At 41.4% G+C, this 19,560-nt stretch overlaps 1 protein-coding gene across 2 annotated transcripts; it reads right to left on the bottom strand.

Moving 5' to 3' along the window:
• Positions 1–1,300: 1,300 nt before the first annotated feature.
• Positions 1,301–7,746, bottom strand: APRR2 (CheY-like two-component responsive regulator family protein). Of its 2 annotated transcripts, XM_089606639.1 has the most exons (12): positions 7,531–7,745; positions 6,760–6,979; positions 6,028–6,107; positions 5,597–5,663; positions 5,418–5,464; positions 5,225–5,302; positions 4,709–5,155; positions 4,486–4,626; positions 3,449–3,712; positions 3,286–3,363; positions 2,549–2,614; positions 1,301–1,916 (listed from the first exon to the last, which is right to left on the bottom strand). In XM_089606639.1, the coding sequence occupies exons 2-12, from the start codon at positions 6,887–6,889 to the stop codon at positions 1,761–1,763; spliced, it is 1,554 nt and encodes a 517-aa protein (XP_089462765.1). In that variant the 5' UTR covers positions 6,890–6,979; positions 7,531–7,745; the 3' UTR covers positions 1,301–1,760. The 2 variants fall into 2 exon arrangements, with proteins under 2 accessions (XP_089462765.1, XP_089462773.1); XM_089606647.1 differs by lacking the exon at positions 2,549–2,614 and having other exon boundaries at positions 7,531–7,746.
• Between the last annotated feature and the right edge of the window lie 11,814 nt (positions 7,747–19,560).

Genomic DNA, 19,560 nt, shown 5'->3' on the forward strand with positions numbered 1-19,560 from the left:
GATGATAACTATTATGAAATATAAAATTTCTTAGATTAATAATTAAAGACATATAAGTCTACAAGAATTGTAAGGAATAAAAATAAATACATGAATCCAAACATTACTACAACGAAATAAAATTATTTCGGTGGAATTTCTATGGTAAAAGTATAAGCATTAAACATTACAATAAATATGGCAATAAAGACTAGTAGTAAGCGAGACATTTTGAGCTTGTACCGAAAAATAGTAGGAGAAGAGAAAAATATGTATGAGGTAGAAAAATTTGAGATTTTTTGTGTGGTTAAAAATGAGTTGAATAGATATGTATTTATAAGGTAAAATATAGCCGTTTATAGCCGTTATATTACCGTTTGGTATTTATTAATTTTGTGGTAAAAATTATTATATTTAAGTATAACAATGTGTAATAAACAATATGTATATGTACGAGTATTGAAATGATATAGCCAATCAAAGTAAAATATTGATTAGAGCAGTTAAAATAAATTTACAATTAATAGCATTTTTCTATAAGGTGGCAGAGCCTCCTGTATATAGAAAATTGATATTAATTACAAGTAAGATCTAGTTCACATCACTTTACTATAAGGAGGCAGAGCCTTCCATGTATATAGTATTATGATGTTATACATTAACAAAGTTAAAAATATTGTAAATCACATCATATTACCATAAGGTGGCAGAGCCTCCTGTGTATAGTAATATGGTGTTATACAATAAATAATAGTTATACGAGTTTTAGTGTTTAGAGTATTATACCTCCGAATTGATCTTGACGAGAGTGATCGTGCTGATAACGTGTTATAAAACCAAATAAATAACTTGAATTGAATACTCTTTAAACACTAATGAGATGAGAATTTAGAGAAAAAGATTATGGAGAGTAAATGAGAGAGTAAATTTGTAGGGATTTTAGGGATGAATTTTCCCATGTATTTATAGTAAAATTTGTGTACATTAGTCAATAAATTACGTGTATGGTAATTAATAATTTACCCTATATTTTTTACTTTAATTTACCCTATATTTTTTACCTTTGAGCCTACCAATTATTTACAACAATTATATATATATATATATATATATATATATATATATATATATATAGAAGTTGAGATAACACAACCAACTCTCTTTCAACAACTTATTAGGATTAAAAAAAAAATAAAAAAGTCAGCGTCCACTTAAGCTACCGGTCAATTTCATTCACAGCTCAACGAGGCAAACAGTTGACGAAACCCGTTTCTGTATTTCATTTATTAGACAGCTATTTTCAACTAAGGGGTGGGACCCATCCAACAACACAAAGAAAATCTCATAACTCTCCTCACTCATCAGTCATCACACTGATGAGTACCCAACAAAAAAAAAAACAAAAAAACAAGATAAGAAGTCACAAATTCATGTGGGTCCCACTCATATAAAGACCTATTTAGTATTTACAGCCATGAGCGCTCATGTCATATGTGGTTCAAAATTCACATACGTGGAAAAATTATGAACCGTCAGATTCACCCAGCAGATCTCCGCACCTCGTGTGTTCGTTAACTGATCAAATCATAAAGCTACTCATAATAAATAAGTCCTATCTTATCATTATTATTCTCATACTCATTTCACTAATTTGTACCACATTTCAGACGAGACTTTTCCCCTGATGAGCAAAGCAAAAAAAGGAGAAGAAAATCCAGCTGAGAATTATTAGTTTGATCTCATTCTCGCATGCATGGCTTTTGATCAGGACCGTCCATTTTTCACGATGGGGTGATGTGTGGTGGGATTGTAGAGATGCCTTGCCTTGAGAGCTCAGAGAGGACACTATCAGTGGAAGGAGGTTTTAGGCCAAGTGGAAGTGGCAACCATGGCTTGTTTATTGCCTCCTTCACTACCTTGTCAATCACCTCATCAGCCTATAAATACATAAATTAAAATAAAATAAAATAAATTTACACCAATAATGCCATTAATAGCTTTATGAGAATTGGATATGATATGATCATATGAGTAGACTTATTTTAGAGGAAAAAAAATGATCCTTTTGATTGTATTTTTTGGGTTGAAATTTTATGCAAATGTTTTTATTTTACCATCTGCCAAAAAAAAAAAGAAAAAAAAATTGAAGCATAAATAAAGACTCGTATATACAAAAAAAAAAAAAAAAAAAGCTATTGGAATTGTCTTTTTGAATTTGTCTAATTCGCTAGCTTAATTCAACATTTCACAAAGAAAATAAAAAAAGGGCCCAATGGCTATCTAACCAAATGAAACGTTAAAAATTTTGAAATAGCTAACGTTTTGTTAATTTTTTGTGAATAACCACGTAAATCTATTTACGCTATCAAAATAATAAAAAACGCAAAATAAATCTCTAATAAATATGACTATTTACGAAATATTTACAATAATTTTTTGCTATTTACGAAAAAATTACAAAACGTTGGCTAAAACGTAAACGCTTATGTTTATGTGTCGCTAAATTTTTTAATAAACAAATGTTCATTTATTTTTATTTTAGTACGAAAGAAATATCGTAATTACATACCGGTTGTAGGTCACACAAATTCTTCGTGGCATCGTAAGCATTGTCACGATGGAATCCAGATGTGTTCTATATCCGAAACATAACAACACCAGGGGTACAAATTATTAGTACATTTTGATTTTAATGTAGGGTCAATTTTGTAGAGAGAAAAAAAATATAAATAGATAAACTTGAATCTCAGCCTGGAGTCCTAGACCACTTATGAATGTGGGGTCAATTTTGTAGAAATATAAAAAGATGAGCATCACAAATTTGCATCTCAAGATGGAAAAGTTCTTTGTACGGTGCTGGTCCTAGACAGAGTGGTCCATCTTGTAAGATTTCAGAATTTTCACTTCAATTTATTCCTCTATATTTAATTTTCTAATCTCACGCCATAAAAATAACAAATAATTAGCTAATCAGCCGACATGTGATAAATTTTTTGTAAATAGTCAACATTTGATAATTTTTTGGTAAATATCCAAGATTAAATGGGCGTAAATAGTTATTAACATGAAAAAAAATCCATAACTGTAAATAGTCATTTATAACTACTGGAATTGATAGTAATTTTAATTAATAATGTTTAATGACTCTGAGCGGGAGGTGGGATAGTATATTTCAATCAATTTACGTGTAAATAATAAATCATGACTATTTATTAAAAACTTACTAAACGTTGGCTAATAGACAAAACGTAAATGTAAACATGGCTAATGACCTTAAAAATAAAAATTTAATTTAAGAGCACTAACTTGAGGGTAAGTAGCATAAGCCCCATGGGGCGGCTGGGGGTGTGGCATCACGGGGCAACCCCATGCGTCGGCGTGTATCTGATAATTTATAATAACAAAAAAATCATTAAAAATAAAAATATATCCCCACATTTTTAGTAAATAAGGTCGATTATATATAAACCTGCGGTGGTAGCCCGGGGTAAGGATTCCAGTGCCAAGTCTCGGCGGGCTGCCACGGGGGAGGGTGGTAAGCGTGCGGGCCCCACATGGGGGGATAGACGGGGCCCACGGGCACGGCGTGGGTGGAATGATACGCTGGGAATGCCATGACGTGGGGCGGCGGTGGGTGCTGAGGGTAGCAACTCCTTTGAAGGGGCTCTCTGGCTCGGGCCCACCTTTTTTCGTCTTCCTTGGGCAAGATGTGCCTCTTGTGCATCCGATATTTCTGCTCGCCACACGTTAATGAATTCACATAAGAAACATGCAGGGACTCATGAGGATTTATAAAGTCACGAGTTACTCTTCTCATTGATTGTCAGTTTGATCTTCTAAAGTGGACGATCATAGCCTTAAAGCCCGTAGTAGGTGAGGTCAATATCTTTAAGCGGCACGTTTATAATGTTACTGCTCTAGTTGCTCACTTGTTTGAAAGAGTTACACAAGTACGTCGTATCTTCAAACCTTCTATAAATTCCTTGATTTTTATATTAAATTTTGAACGATATTGCTCCTTTTCTTAAAAAAAAAAATAATAATAAAAAAATAATTAGTCAAACAAAACTGTAAATAACATGTATTTTTCTTGGATTAAATTTAAAAATAGGGTACCGGGATGTAACTTCTTTCATTAAATTTATCGTCTTGAGATGAAAGTTCTTGATACTTGAACAATCAAGTAAGCACTAAGCACGCTCGTACATGTCATTATATATATATATACACAAAAATTTAGCGATATAAACCACATAAACATAAGCGTTTGCGTTTTAGCCAACGTTTTGTAAATTTTTCGTAAATAGCCAAAAACTATTGTAAATATTTCGTAAATAGTCATATTTACTAAAATTTACTGTTGCGTTTTTTATTATTTTGATAGCGTAAATAGATTTACGTGGCTATTTACAAAAAATTAACGAAACGTTGGCTATTTCAAATTTTCTAACGTTTCATATGGCTAGATAACCACTGATATATACACACACACACAAAAATACTAACCTGAAGGTGGCTAGCTACGTTATGCCTCGTAAGCCCTTCAACATTCATTAGTTCGAGTATTCTAGACGGGATCGCCTGGTCAACCCCGAGCTGTTCAACCGCACGGACGAACTTCTTGTGCAGTTCGGTTGTCCAGTCCACCTGAAACCCACGTAAAAATTAATAAATAGAGAAAGAGCACACTCAACAAGTTTATCAATTGTAAGATTCTATATTCTATTACCTTCATCTTCTTCCGACTAGATTTAGACACACCGGGATTACTCGTACCTCCCGACCCTACCCTCGGATTCTCAGCCCATTCGATATTCTTTTCACGAGGATTGCTCTCGGAGTCGTGTGGCTGTACCGAAGAATCCTCGGGAATCTCCGGTGGGTCCGAGTGAAGAGTGACTTCGACGGCGACCGAGTCGCCGCACGTGATTTCGACAGATTTGGACTCGCAATCTTGCTCGGTGGAGCAGATGGCTTGATCCTGGCAATCTCCATCGTCCAGAAGCCGAGCCGCCTGGCTCAGCTGCGGGGTCGAAGGAGCAGGGTATTTATTCTCCGCAGCCTCGCTCGAATCCTTGGTCTCCATTGAAACCTTGTCGTCTGATTCTTCTTTCTCGAGCTTTAGATGCAGAGCGGGCCCGATTTCTTTCGCGGGCAAGTGTCCTGCATTGAATGCCTGCTCGGCGTCCACGATATCAGAAAGATTCCCTAACTTCTTTATTTTATTTTATAAAGCAACACGAACCTTGTGAACGACGTGCTGCCAAATGTTCTTGAGCTTGTCCTCGGAGAGAGGTTTTCGTAAGAATTCAACTGCACCGAGCTGAAAACAGATCGTGAATACAAACATGCACAAAAATAAAAGATATCACACAAAGAAACCAAGAGGTTTTAGTATTGTTTAAATTAGTTTTGTTAAAGAATCGGACATAACTTACCGCTATGCACTTCATCATTATACTCAAGCATTGTGTGTTTGAAGTCACTGGAAAATGAAGCAGCAATTATAATTTATGGATATTTCTATTACAATTTGCTATAAACTGTTTTGTTCTGAAAAAAAAAATTATATATTTCTAAAGAAGTAAATAGCTAATTAATAGAATATAAAACTTACTAATAATCGGCAATTCTTTGGCCGTCTCAAGAAACTTGAACGTTCCATCTTCGTTATTTTTGTTCACCTGTGATATCATAACGATGATTTAATTATACTAAATAACTCGAATTCAACACTAAATTTCCCTCACTAGAGTTATAAATATCCCTATCTCTACAAGGAATTTAGTTTGACCAGGTTGGCAGCATAAATAATACAATAAGCATGGAATGCTTGTGATAAGCATTTAATTTATTAATCAATGCTTGTGACTAAGGTTGATATAGTCAATATTACCCAGTCACTTACGAGCTTGAACAATTTCAATAAATTCGTCACTACTTAATTACTAACGCGAAACTAATCATCGTTTCATACGTTTAACAACAGATGTCCAATCGTTGCATATTAAAATTCCGAATATTTAGTCCAAAAACTAAGCTTCAAACCTCTACAATGGCAAGATGAAAACTTTCAGGTTTACTTGAAAATGCCGATACCGCCTCTGTCTCGTTGTAGAAAATAGAAACTGCGATACACATAAGCTTGCTATTAAGGGAAGAAAAAAAGCAACATTGATAGACATAGACAAACCAATTTACTTTCTTCTTCCTTTCTTTCCCAGTCAAGAACATACACTAAAGGACAATTGTGAATATACACAACAGAGCAGAACTCAATTATTGCTGAGACATCTAACAGCGTTATTTAAATCTTCTGCTTCATCATTCTGCACTGAATAAAGAATACTTTATGGTTTTTTTTTTTTTTTTGGAAAAAGGGTAAATGTGGAAGTCTAAAGCATTATGAATAAACTAAGATTAAATGCTTGGAAGATCTAAACCATATATACAGGATCTAATCATTTCATCACTCAATACAAGTTTAGCAATGAAGTTCTGCACCAATCAAACTCATTTGAGTTTGGAGTTTGGACCACATTGATGAGAAAAAAATTAGTTAAAGCTCTGGTCTTGCCATTTAATTACTAATTTATGTTATTCCATACAAAGTGGCAAAACAATTCTGAAGATTTAGTGTACTAGGGATTTAAATAGTAGTAGTTCCACACCCCAAAAAAAAAAAAGGAAACCTATATTAGAAACTATTACTATAATAGTGCACAACAAGAACAACAAAAAGAAGGACTTTATTTGGAGTTATGTAGATAATAAACTGACCTGTGTAATCCATTGCCTGAAGTTTTGATGTTATTTCTGAAGCTGAATCGCTATCTTGATCGAGCAAAAGCACTCTAAGCCCTTTAGGGAAATCTTTCCATTCTTGCAAGTCATTGGCGGTGCAAACCATAGCTGGTTTGGCATGGTTTCTCTCAACCCACCTTTGATTGTTTTTTTTAGATGATCATATTATGCTCTTAAAACACTCACTCGCTTAAATCTGCGTGGTCCCACATAATATATAACTCGTATTAGAAACCGTGAGAGTATTGATCCTTTGAATTCAAACTATAAAAAGTACGATCATTAAAACAGATTGATCTCTATGACCCAGAAGATGAGGAATTTATTTTCTGAAAAAATGAGTGTAAAGACATAAATTATGATGTGAGAAAAGATCTTATGCTGATGATTCTTAGTGATCTGGAAAAACAGCAAATAGACAAAAAAATATACACTTGAAAAGCTACGGAGAGAGTAGAGACAAAGAAGAGGAAGAAGAAAAGTTCAACCAGAAACAAGGAAAGGATAAGAAATAAAAATATAAAACATAAAAGTAAAGGTGAAACCCACATGGGAGTTTCTTCAAGACGATGCAATCTTTAAATAAGAAAAAGACATGCATGCAAAGATTTAAAATAGATAGATTTACTCCGATGAGTAACTTCGGAAAAGGGCAAGGTTTCGTTTGTTGTTTATTACATCATTGGCGACACACCAAACATAATGCACCAAAAAACCAAATATGGTTTTTTTTGTTTATGTAATTACCGAGTGTTTAGCGGACTACAGAAATGGTTCTTCCTTCTTCTTCTTTTTCTTCTTCTTCTTCTTTGACTCTAGGTAGAGAAAGTCTCACCACATTGAGAGCGAGAGCGAGAGAGAGAGAGAGAGAGGCGTTCGATTAATTCATCTTATAACTCCCACATTCAAGCAAAAAAAAAAAAAAAAAAACACTTATAATCCCCACTTTTCTGTTGGCCGTATATAAGAGAGAGAGAGAGAGAGTCAGTGGGTTCTCTGAAGTCTGAACAGCGTCTGTGACTTGTGAACAGTTGCCATCGTCTTACGGACCACAGGATATAAAAAGTATATGCATACACGTATACATAATCTAATTAGACTTACAACTAGAGAGAGAGCGCTTATTAGAATCTAACATCGAAAACAAATAAACTAGTATTAACAAATATCTTTTAATTTTGTTTTCTCCGAAAAATATTATTTCAATCCGTTTTAAATGCCGCCGATTTTTTGCTAAAGTCGACGACGGCACTGCTGCCGATGCATAAACGGTCGACGAAAATGGAATTGTCGTTTTTCAAAAACATGTAATTCAACTATCGTCGAAATGACACGCCGTTCGTCAAATAAAAAACCGACAATTTTCATTACGTTTAATGAACAAAGCTAAGTAAATGTCGTGGAGTTTCGTCAAAAATCAGGAGAAAAGAAAAAGCTTAGGAGAATTTCGGAGCTCGAAGTCCGGCGAGGGAGACGATCCTAATGCCAGTGATAATCAGCGGTTTTTCTTTCGTTTTGACACGACAGAGAACAAAATCAACACTATTTCGTCGACAATCGGAGATATTCCAAACAAGATCAGGTTTCGTCTTGATTTAGATGAGTAATTTGACTTTTTTTCCATATAATATCGTTCATAAATATTGTTTATATTGTGACGATCTATGTTATATAATTCTTTAGACTTTTTGTGGACTTCCGGCGAACCACCACCTTTTTTGGGGACTCAAAAAACATATTCTCAACCAAGCAATTCTGTTTTTTAAGTAAGTTGTTGGAATTTAAATGGATTAAAATGAAATTGTTCTAAATGTTCTAAATTGTTCTATGAAAATGTTCTATGAAATGTTCTAAATTGTTTGAGTAGTAAATTGTTCTATGATTGAAATGAACTTGTTGGAATTGAAATTAATTGAAATGAAATTGATTGAAATTTTGAAATCAATATGGTATATGAAAATATGAGCGACGAATGAGTTTGTAAGTAATGTACACCGGCTATAACAAATCCGAACTATTTCACAAGCAATTATTGTGGACATGTAACGAGGGGTGGAAGAATCACGCGGATGAAGTTTCACTTAAATGGAAACGATCCGAAGAAAATGTCAAGAAATGTCCAAATTGTCCTACATATATACAATATGAGATGAAAGCATTAGTGACAGCGACTATTGTTGTCGCTCGTTTTCGGACAACTATTTAGGAGCCCCAAACGGTTCGACCCAAGGCCGGACCAAGTGGTCGCGTTCGGGCTCGAGCGTGTCGGACTCGGTATCCCGAGTCTTCCCTTAGCTATGGATGGTATTTGCCTCGTCCGTCGTTGGTCCTGCAAGAGAAGGAAATGATGAACTACAAAGGGGAAACAGAGAGGATGCCTCTGTTTACCTCTCCGACGTTCAACATTAGTATGATTGAGGTGGAGTATAGAGGTTTTAGAGTGTGAGAGACCAAAGATGAGCGAAACGAGTGAAGTATGAGTTCGATAGCGTTTCGGGACTCAAAAATGGATTACCTGGACCAGGGGAGGGACCCCGGCATTTATAGGCGACCAAGGGGCGTTTTGGGCATCCCCTTGGCCGAAGGCCGGCCCTGGGTCGGCCACGGAGGCGAAGGCCGGCCGTTGGCCGGGCGCCGGCTTTGGGTCGGCCATTGGCCGGGCGCCGGCCCTGGGCCGGCCATTGGTGGTCGGGCACCGGCCCTGGGCTGGCCATTGGCCGAGTGACGGCCCAGGGTCGGCTGAGCTTGGGCCGGTCGGTGGACGGGAATTGACCGGACGGGACCTGGCCGGCTGGGAGGTGTTGTGCGGTCCTCAGCCGGCCGGGAGAAGGTGACAGGCTGACCGGCCGGGAATCGTCGCGACGGCTCCGCCTATGTTGGTCCGAATTGGCTAGCAACACCTCGCTTCGCCACGGTTCTTTGAACCGTGGCGCGTTTTGACTCTTTTGCCCCTGTCGGTCGTTGACGGGTCGACAACATTAGCCCCCCGAGTTTCTGGTCGAGCGTAGGTCGAGTGGAAACTCAAGAATCACATCGACACGAGGACTTCAGACGATCACTCTCGGGTTCGCGAGTGCGTCGCAGAGCGGCTCTGGCGCATCACGAGGGACGGCTTTTGTTCGTCGCGAAGGATGACTTTCGTGCGTCGCGAGGGTCGGCCTTGGTGCGTCGTGAGGGACGGCCTTTGTGCTTCGCGAGGGATGGCTTTTGTGCATCGCGAGGGACGGCCTTTGTGCGTCGCGAGAGACGGCTTTTTACGTGTCTTATGTTCCCGACATACTATCATAGTCGATTCGCACGATTTTGTCGGTGCGCGTCTTATTTTCTCGACTTACCAATGAAGGCGTAATCGATTTTCACGTCTTGGGGTGCGTGGCTTATTTTCTCGACCTACCGATGAAGGCTTGATTGATTAGCACGGTTTTATCGTGTGTGGCTTATTTTCTCGACCTACCAATGAAGGCGTGATCGATTTGCACGACTTGGGCCTCGGGGGGCCTCGGTGTCACATTTGTGTGACCGGGTTTTCCGTGGACGCTGACTAGACCAGTTACGTCCGGCGGGCGCAGGCCTTTGAAACCCATATGTGACTCGCTGCCTATCGGCGCACGAGCTGGGCGGCAAGCGTGATGTCACATTTGTGTGACCAGGCTTTCCGCGGACGCTGGCTAGACTAGTTACGTCCGGCGGACGCATGCCTTTGAAACCCATTTGTGACTCGCTGCCTATCGGTGCACGAGCTAGGCGACGAGCGCGGTGCCACATTGGTGTGGCCAGGTTTCCCGTGGACACTGGCTAGACTAGGTACGTCCGACGGACGCAAGCCTTTGAAACTCATTTGTGACTCGCTACCTATCGGCGCACGAGCTGGGCGGCGAGCGCGGTGCCACATTGGTGTGGCCAGACTATCTTATAAGCATGGCACCCTCGGGCGCGCGTGTCACGTGATATGCGGGGTTAGGTGCAGACTTGACCCCCCGACGAGTGTGGCACCTTAGTGCGCTGGTTGCATTTTTGGGTTGGGTCTCTTGGGTCGAATCTCGTGCCTTTGTGAGTGCGGCGCCACGTTGCGCGTTTCACGTTTGGGGACTCAGGTGGCCCATTCTTACTCGGTACTCGACTCGAGGAGAAATGTAGAGTCGGCACGAGGAGTAGCTTGTCGACTCATCAACTTGGTACTCGACTCGAGGAGTGAACTCAACTCGAGGAGAAATGTAGAGTCGGCACGAGGAGTAGCTAGTCGACTCGTGGACTCGGTACTCGACTCGAGAAGTGAACTCAACTCGAGGAGAAATGTAGAGTCGTCACGAGGAGTAGCTAGTCGACTCGTGGACTCGGTACTCGACTCGAGGAGTGAACTCAACTCGAGGAGAAATGTAGAGTCGGCACAGGGAGTAGCTAGTCGACTCGTGGACTCGGTACTCGACTCGAGGAGTGAACTCAACTCGAGGAGAAATATAGGGTCAGCACGAGGAGTAGCTTGTCGACTCGTGGATTCGGTACTCGACTCGAGGAGTGAACTCAACTTGAGGAGTCATGTGAAGAGTCGACACGAGGACTATCAGTCGACTCGTGGACTCGAACTCAACTCGAGAAATGAACTCATCTCGAGGAGTTGCGTGAAGAGTCGGCACGAGGAGTAGTTAGTCGACTCGTGGACTCGAACTCAACTCGAGGAATGAACTCATCTCGAGAGGCTTGTGCGAAGAGTCGGCACGAGGACCATTAGTCGACTCGCGGACTCGGAACTCAACTCGAGGAATGAACTCATCTCGAGGAGTCATGTGAAGAGTCGACACGAGGACTATCAGTCGACTCGTGGAATCGAACTCAACTCGAGGAATGAACTCAACTCGAGGAGAAATGTAGAGTCGACACGAGGAACAGCTTGTCGACTCGTGGACTCGGTACTCGACTCGAGGAAAGAACTCAACTCGAGGAGAAATGTAGGGTCGGCACGGGGAGTAGCTTGTCGACTCGTGGATTCGGTACTCGACTCGAGGAGTGAACTCAACATGAGGAGTCATGTGAAGAGTCGGCACGAGGAGTATTAGTCGACTCGTGGACTCGGAACTCAACTCGAGGAATGAACTCATCTCGAGGAGTTGCGTGAAAAGTCGGCACGAGGAGTAGTTAGTCGACTCGTGGACTCGAACTCAACTCGAGGAATGAACTCATCTCGAGAGGCTTGCGCGAAGAGTCGACACGAGGACCATTAGTCGACTCGCGGACTCGGAACTCAACTCGAGGAATGAACTCATCTCGAGGAGTCATGTGAAGAGTCGACACGAGGACTATCAGTCGACTCGTGGACTCGAACTCAACTTGAGGAATGAACTCAACTCGAGGAGAAATGTAGAGTCGGCACGAGGAACAGCTTGTCGACTCGTGGACTCGGTACTCGACTCGAGGAGTGAACTCAACTCGAGGAGAAATGTAGAGTCGGCACGAGGAGTAGCTAGTCGACTCGTGGACTCGGTACTCGACTCGAGGAGTGAACTCAACTCGAGGAGAAATGTAGAGTCGGCACGAGGAGTAGCTAGTCGACTCGTGGACTCGGTACTCGACTCGAGGAGTGAACTCAACTCGAGGAGAAATGTGTAAACCGTCTCTCTTTGGGACCTCCGGCCTAACCATCGGCCCCTTGAGACTTTGTTATACTTTTATTATTTTTTTTTTGTTTTGAGTTGTTTTGATCAATTATTGCTCCCTGTTAGCCCCCCGAGTTTCTTGCGTTTGTGAGACGAAGACCAAGAAACTCTCGTGTTGGAGGTGTACAATAATGTTTGTTGACATGTGTAGAATAACTTTTTATTGCAGTAAGGAGGTCATTACAGGTTTCCATGGAACTTGGCCTTCTTTGGAAAAAGAAAATTACATAATTGAAATGAAGCGATTACAAAGTCGAGTGAGTTCAGGCGTGAGTTTTAGGGCGGAAGCAGTGACAATCACGGCTTGCTAGCAGACGCGACAAATTCCTTTAGGTCCCCACTTCGAATTAGGGAATCAATTTGCTTCCTAAGCTAGTAGCATTCTGTTGTCGCGTGCCCATGGTCATGGTGATATTCGCACTATTTGCTCTTGTCTCGCGTTGCAGGGTCCTTCTTCATCGGGGCCGGGGATCCCAGCTTCTCTCTGTGTAAGCTCAGGATCCTGTCGGGTGTCGCATTAAGAGGGACGAAGGATTGCTTCGGGGCTGGAAAAGGATGGTCATTAGGGAATTGACCACTTCTACGCCTCTTCCTTCGCGAGCCGAGACCGGTGGCCGGTGCCATGAGTGTGGTGGCATGCTTTTTGTTGGATGTGCGGTCAGCAATGTTGGGTGATTGGTGTCCCAAGGCAGCCTCTCTCGCGGTCTCGCGCCGGGCGTTGAGTTTCTCTCTCAAGTCGCATCCATGGGATTCCCTTCGGGAATCGAGGTGGTTTCTCAGGTCTCCATTGGCTGTCCCTATCACCCTTGGCAAGGATATATCGTTCGAGCGACGTCCTCGATGGGCGCCACGACATTCGGTGTCGTCGTCCGTCCGGGGACCTTGGACGCGAATGGTGAGCTCGGAGCATCCCTTTCGGGACCTTGAGATTGAGCGTCCTCGGGTATTGTGTGATCCTCGACACCTCGACGTGGTCTCTCGAGGGTGTCCCCTCAAGGGCGCATGTGTGTGTTCAACCATTGATTGATGTTTTGGTGCGGTCGCTTGAGGGTGTCCCCTCGAAGGCGTGCGTGCGCGTTCACTTTCGTGAACAGCGTGGTCGAGGTTGGTCTCGTTGGTTCTCGACTTCGCCACGTAATCGGGGTCTTTCTCGTCGTGATTGACGTCGTTGACGTTGTTGGAGTCGAGGAGGTCGGCGATGAGCGCGCTGGTGACGCCGGGGCGGTCTAAGAGCTCGGCGAGCCTTCGAGCCGTGTCCTCTCGGACTGCGGCCTCGGGTTCATTCGCCGGGTCTCGGGGCTGGCTCTCATTATCACGAGATTTCCCTCCTAGATGATGCGCAGGGCTTCGGAGGCCGTACCTCGAGCTAGTCGCTCGGGCGCCCACAGAGGTGGCGAGGACATGACTCATCTATCGAGAGTCGTAGAAGTAGCAAGAAAGAGGAATGGAAGGGAGAGCGTCGTCAAGGTTGGGAGGTGCCCTCCTTCTAGCGCCAAAATGTTGTCGCTCGTTTTCGGACAACTATTTAGGAGCCCCAAACGGTTCGACCCAAGGCCGGACCAAGCGGTCGCGTTCGGGCTCGAGCGTGTCGGACTCGGTATCCCGAGTCTTCCCTTAGCTGTGGATGGTATTTTCCTCGTCCGTCGTTGGTCCTGCAAGAGAAGGAAACGATGAACTACAAGGGGAAACAAAGGGGGTGCCTCTGTTTACCTCTCCGACGCTCAACATTAGTAGGATTGAGGTGGAATATAGAGGTTTTAGAGTGTGAGAGGCCAAAGATGAGCGAAATGAGTGAAGTACGAGTTCGACAGCGTTTCGGGACTCAAAAATGGATTACCTGGACCAGGGGAGGGACCCCGACATTTATAGGCGACCAAGGGGCGTTTTGGGCATCCCCTTGGCCGAAGGCCGGCCTTGGGTCGGCCACGGAGGCGAAGGCCGGCCTTAGGTCGGCCGTTTGCCGGGCGCCGGCCCTGGGTCGGCCGTTGGCCGATCGCCGGCTCTGGGCCAGCCGTTGGCCGGGCGCCGGCCCAGGGTCGGCTGAGCTTGGGCCGGCCGGTGGACGGGAATCGACCGGACAGGACTTGGCCGGCCGGGAGAATGTCACCGGCTGACCGGCCGGGAATCGTCGCGACGGCTCCGCCTATGTTGGTCCGAATTGGCTAGCAACACCTCGCTTCGCCACGGTTCTTTGAACCGTGGCGCGTTTTGACTCTTTTGCCCCTGTCGGTCGTTGACGGGCCGACAACAACTATTAAAAAAAAGATTAACAGGTTAGTTCTGGATGAATAGTTGACGAGCACTTGAGCGGACGCTTCGGTTCTACTCATGAAGAGTTTGACACCGATCTTCCATTCGAACAATATACTTTGCAAGCTCTGAAGAGAAGCCGACAAGTGTCACAATCGGAGGCATGGAGATCTGGCCCTCGTGGGGATTCGAGGAGTGTACAAACACCGCTTCATTTTCGATTAGAAAGTACGGGACATATATCTATTCATGTAGATGATGAAGCCCGCATTGAAGCAACGATTAAGAAGAGCTATCAGCAACTACGTCATTCACGAAAATATTCCAACAAATAAAGTGAACTCACCTCACTTTGGACACATGATAAATGAAGAGTTGGCAGTTGGTAGGCGTTTTGAATTTTGCACATATTATAGAATTTTGAATTTTAAATATACTTATTTTTCAATTTTTACAGGTCCAGGTATCCTGTTTCCTACCCTGTATGAGATTTACAATATGTACTTGAAAGACCACGCCGCGTCTGTGAAGAAGTACATCGGTAAGTAAAGAGAAACATGAAAGCAATACAGATGCACCATAATGTCAGACAGTTGGACGGGCCTGACGCTATTGAGCATCATAAATGTTGTGTTGTATTCGACTGAAAAAAACCGTGTTTTTGAAGTCTGTTGATGCGTCAGACAAGATAAAGAATCATTTATTTTTAAAAGGTTCTATCTGCGGTGGTTAAAGAAGTCGGAGAAAAGAATATTGTCCATATTGTCACAGATAATGATTCAGCGTACAAGAAGGTTGGACAGAAACTCATGAGGCTCTACCACCTTTATTGGACTAAGCGTGTTGCGTATTGTATTGACTTGATGCTCGAGGATTTAGGCAAGCGGGCAACCGTCGCCGAAGTGGTTTAATATTTCAGAGAAGTCGCAAAGTTTAACTACAACGATAGGATAGTACTATCAAAGATGATAGAAGAAGGTCAATCTAATCTAATTTGTCCAGGTCCTACTAGATTCCCTACAAACTACTTAGCCCTTACAAGTCTGCGAAGCAGTCGATATGAGTGGAAGAAGATGTTCACTTCTGATTGGTGGGATCAATCTTTACTTCGTCACACTGCAGCTGGGTAATTTGTTGAATCAAAAGTGTTGTACAACAACTTTCTGGCTACATATTGATAGTGTGTGAAAGGTGTTCGAGCCTACGTAATCTGTTTTTCGATTGGTTGATACTGAAGTAGTTCCGACTATGAGTTTGCTTTATCACGTCTTTGACTTGATGAAAAGGAAGTTGGAAATCAGTCCTAACACATAATGGGCAGTGGATATTGCAGTTGACAGATGACCAAGACAACTTTGTCATCTGTTACATCAAGCGGGTACAAGTCATTTCACTTGTTGTTATCGATGAATGTTATAGTAGTATAACTTCTAATTGTTACCTTTGAATGTTGTACTTGTAGCTTACTACTTAAATCCAACGTTTCTATAGAATCCGAAGATCGTGATGCAACATGAGCATGTTTCGGCTGTTACACAAATCTTTGAGGTTTTGTTTCCGAATGATGACTGCACTGACATTGGAAACAAACTTTTCTCATATCGCAATGTGAGAGGCATGATTGGTAGCAAAAACGTGGTTGCAAGAAGAACGAAGATGGCTTTTGATAAGAACTCCATCTTTTAATCGAAGTTTTAATTTCATAGTTTAGTACTTACATTTATCTTTCAATTTTGTAGGGGAATGGTAGGCCATGTTCGGGGTCCACACACCTACATTACGAAAGTTGGCTATGAGAATCGTGTCTCAAATTGATCGTCATCGGCGTGCGAGAAAAATTTGAGCACTTTCGCACTTGTCCACACAAAAGCAAGGTCATCAAGCGACACAAGATGAAGATCATGGGGCACGGCGTCAAAGATCTTACAGGTTCTTGTGTAGTACGTTTAAATATCTCAAAGAATATATATATATATATATATATATATATATATATAGATATATAATTAGTATGAATAGTAATATATTACATGTTTCACAGGCCGGAAATATACTTTGACTTTGAGTCCGAGTCATAATACGGCGGTGGAATACAGAGAGAAACGACGCACTACATGTCATCTGGTAGAGACTACGACGGTGGAACACAATCAGGATATGGGTCATACACGTCCTCTGCTAGTGACTCAGATGTCGATCGCTTGATGTCTCAGTTCTTTACTATGTCATTCAATGTGTCAGACACACAGAGTGACGGTTCGTGTACTTGACATATTTATCGTTATCCTAATCTAAGAGGAGTGCTACAGCCACAATTTAATCCGCAAAGAAGTGCGGGTCGTACCTTTGGTGTATGCATAGATCGATTCGATGCCGAGCACATTATAGCATGTGTATCAGGATATCCACTCACAAGTGATGTCGTGGCGTACGATCAAGCCAACTATGACATGCATGTTTAAAATTTCCAACAATATTCGTACAAGTGGCATTTCACATCATGCCAATATTATGAGCTTTAAGAAAATCAATCGAGTTTTATCCAACCGAGCCATCCATCATGATTCTATTGATGCATTTCATTTTCTATTTTATCTATATATGTGTGGAACATCTATATACTTGATGGTAGTTTGCAAAGATGGGAATATTTTATGTGGAAAATGGCAACTGATGTTAACTCTTTAGACTTCATATTCTCATCTTTTATACTTTTTGTGGTGTGACTTTAAGTGTGGAACATCTATGTTTTATATGTATTGATAGGTGCGTGTCGTACGTAGAAAACTCCTATTATCCCAACTAAATCCGAGCTTGTTCTTGAGTAGTTTTGAGGTTTTTCGTGTGTTTTGAAGGTTTTCAGGTCAAAAATGGGATTTCTATGATACTCTGGGCAAATCTGTACAAATCGAGGCATTCGGGATAAAAAAACGAGTCAAGAACGAAGAAGGAGTCAAGAAGACTCCAGACCTCGCGCCGCGACCCTCCTAGCGCGCGCCGCGAGGTTTGGAAAGCATCCCGAGCCATCTCCGAGCAGCTGGCGCGTTCCGCGAGGGTATGGAAATGTTTACCTCGCGCCGCGACCCCCAGACCGCGCGCCGCGAGGTGCGCGAATCCAAAAGAGGAAACGCGTTTTCTGGAGCAATCTGGGCCGTCGGATCAAGTTTTGTTACCCAGTCTACTCCGAAAATTAGAGGAAACACCCTACTTTCGACCTAAGACCTATAAATACACTTCTCAACCTTTTGTTTAGGACTTTTGGCACTTTTTCTTGTTTTTCTTAGTGTTTGGGAGAGATAGAGAGAAAGAGGAGAGCCGTTCTTCATCAATTCGCGCCAATTACAGTTTTCTTCTTCTCTTTTACTCTTGAACTCCCGTATTTTAATTTTCAATTTAGTTTTCAATTATGGTTTCTTCTTCTTCTTTTTCTTTTATTTTATTTTTGTTTTCTCGCTACGCTATGAACTAATTCCATTAAGGACTATGGCGTAGCGGGTTTAGGATTCGGTTATGGATACGATTTAATATATTGAAGTTCAATTTCCATTCTCTACTACTTTGCTTAATTCAAATCCGTTTTTAATGCTTGATCGAGATTAGCTACCTTGTTCATGATTTTATACTTCAACTTGGTGCTTGAGAAAGATTAAGTTGTTAGTGTTTTGGTTTGAATTACTATGATGCATGCCTAGGCTAGAGATAGTTAGGTTGTCATAGAATCGTGTGAATGCTCTTGATATGAATGCATGTTTTTGTTAGGGATTGAGATCGAGAGAAGATTTTCCTAGCTTTGACATAGGTTGTTAGATGCTCGAGAGAGATTTAGCAATATTATTCTGTGAGTATGGTTAGCAAAGAGTAGTGAGTTGATTATTGATTGTGCGTCGAATTTGTGTATCCAAACCGTTGAATAAACCCGTGAAGCCTTTGTCCTTAGCCTATCTTTCTGCTTACAACTTTTATTTGATTATTTTGTTATTTAAGTGTTTTAAAACTTGTCAATAATTTGTGACATCTTTCCATCTTTCCTTTTAGTTCAATTCGCGCTAGTTGATTTGTTTGCTAATTAAGCTTGTTCCTCGTGGGATCGACACTCGAACTTAATTCACTATATTACTTGAGCGACACGTGCACTTGCGCGCGTAAAAATCGCAACATGTATGATTTTAAGTGTTTTAAATTTAGACTATATTTATAAATATCTATGTATTAGTTTATTTTATAACATTGTTTACGTTCGGTTTTCCATCGACATGTCGATTTTTCATCGAAAACAACATTTGAAAAATGAAAATAAGTTGCCATTTTTCACAATTTTTTCGTTTGATTTTCCGTCGGAGTGTCAATTTTCCGTAAATCAGGAGGCTCGAAACGGTATCGCAAACGGCATTTTGAACCTTGTGTTAGAATAAATCTTTTTTTTTAAAATAACAAGAGGTAATTCATTCGACAAAGGGTTTAATAAGAGTAAAAACACCAAACATATTTTAATCTAGAAGAATAAGACCTCAGGAATACTAGAATCCGATGAATGTACATCATGTGTGAACTCCCGACAACTTGAAAATAAATCACATAAAAATTCGAGTAACTAACTAGATCTTTAACAATACTCTCTTAGGTAAATGGATGAACTAGAACGCTCTATAGCCACCAAACGTGGATACGGATGTTCGAATGTATTTACCGCCAAAAAACCAATATAAAAGTCGAACAAAGAACCTGAGAGATGGGAAATTCATCTTTGAGTCACCAAACATATCCAAGAATAATGGATACTCCAATATCAAGTTAAACTTCGTAAAATATCAACCAAAATTCGAAATTCATAAAAAGTAAATCTATGAAAGAAGTACCCAAATGAATCCCCATCTAC

Source organism: Urtica dioica, chromosome 2 (assembly GCF_054948205.1).
Source record: "Urtica dioica subsp. dioica isolate 48M chromosome 2, U.dioica_male_clone48M_v1_H2, whole genome shotgun sequence".
Taxonomy (NCBI): domain Eukaryota; kingdom Viridiplantae; phylum Streptophyta; class Magnoliopsida; order Rosales; family Urticaceae; genus Urtica; species Urtica dioica.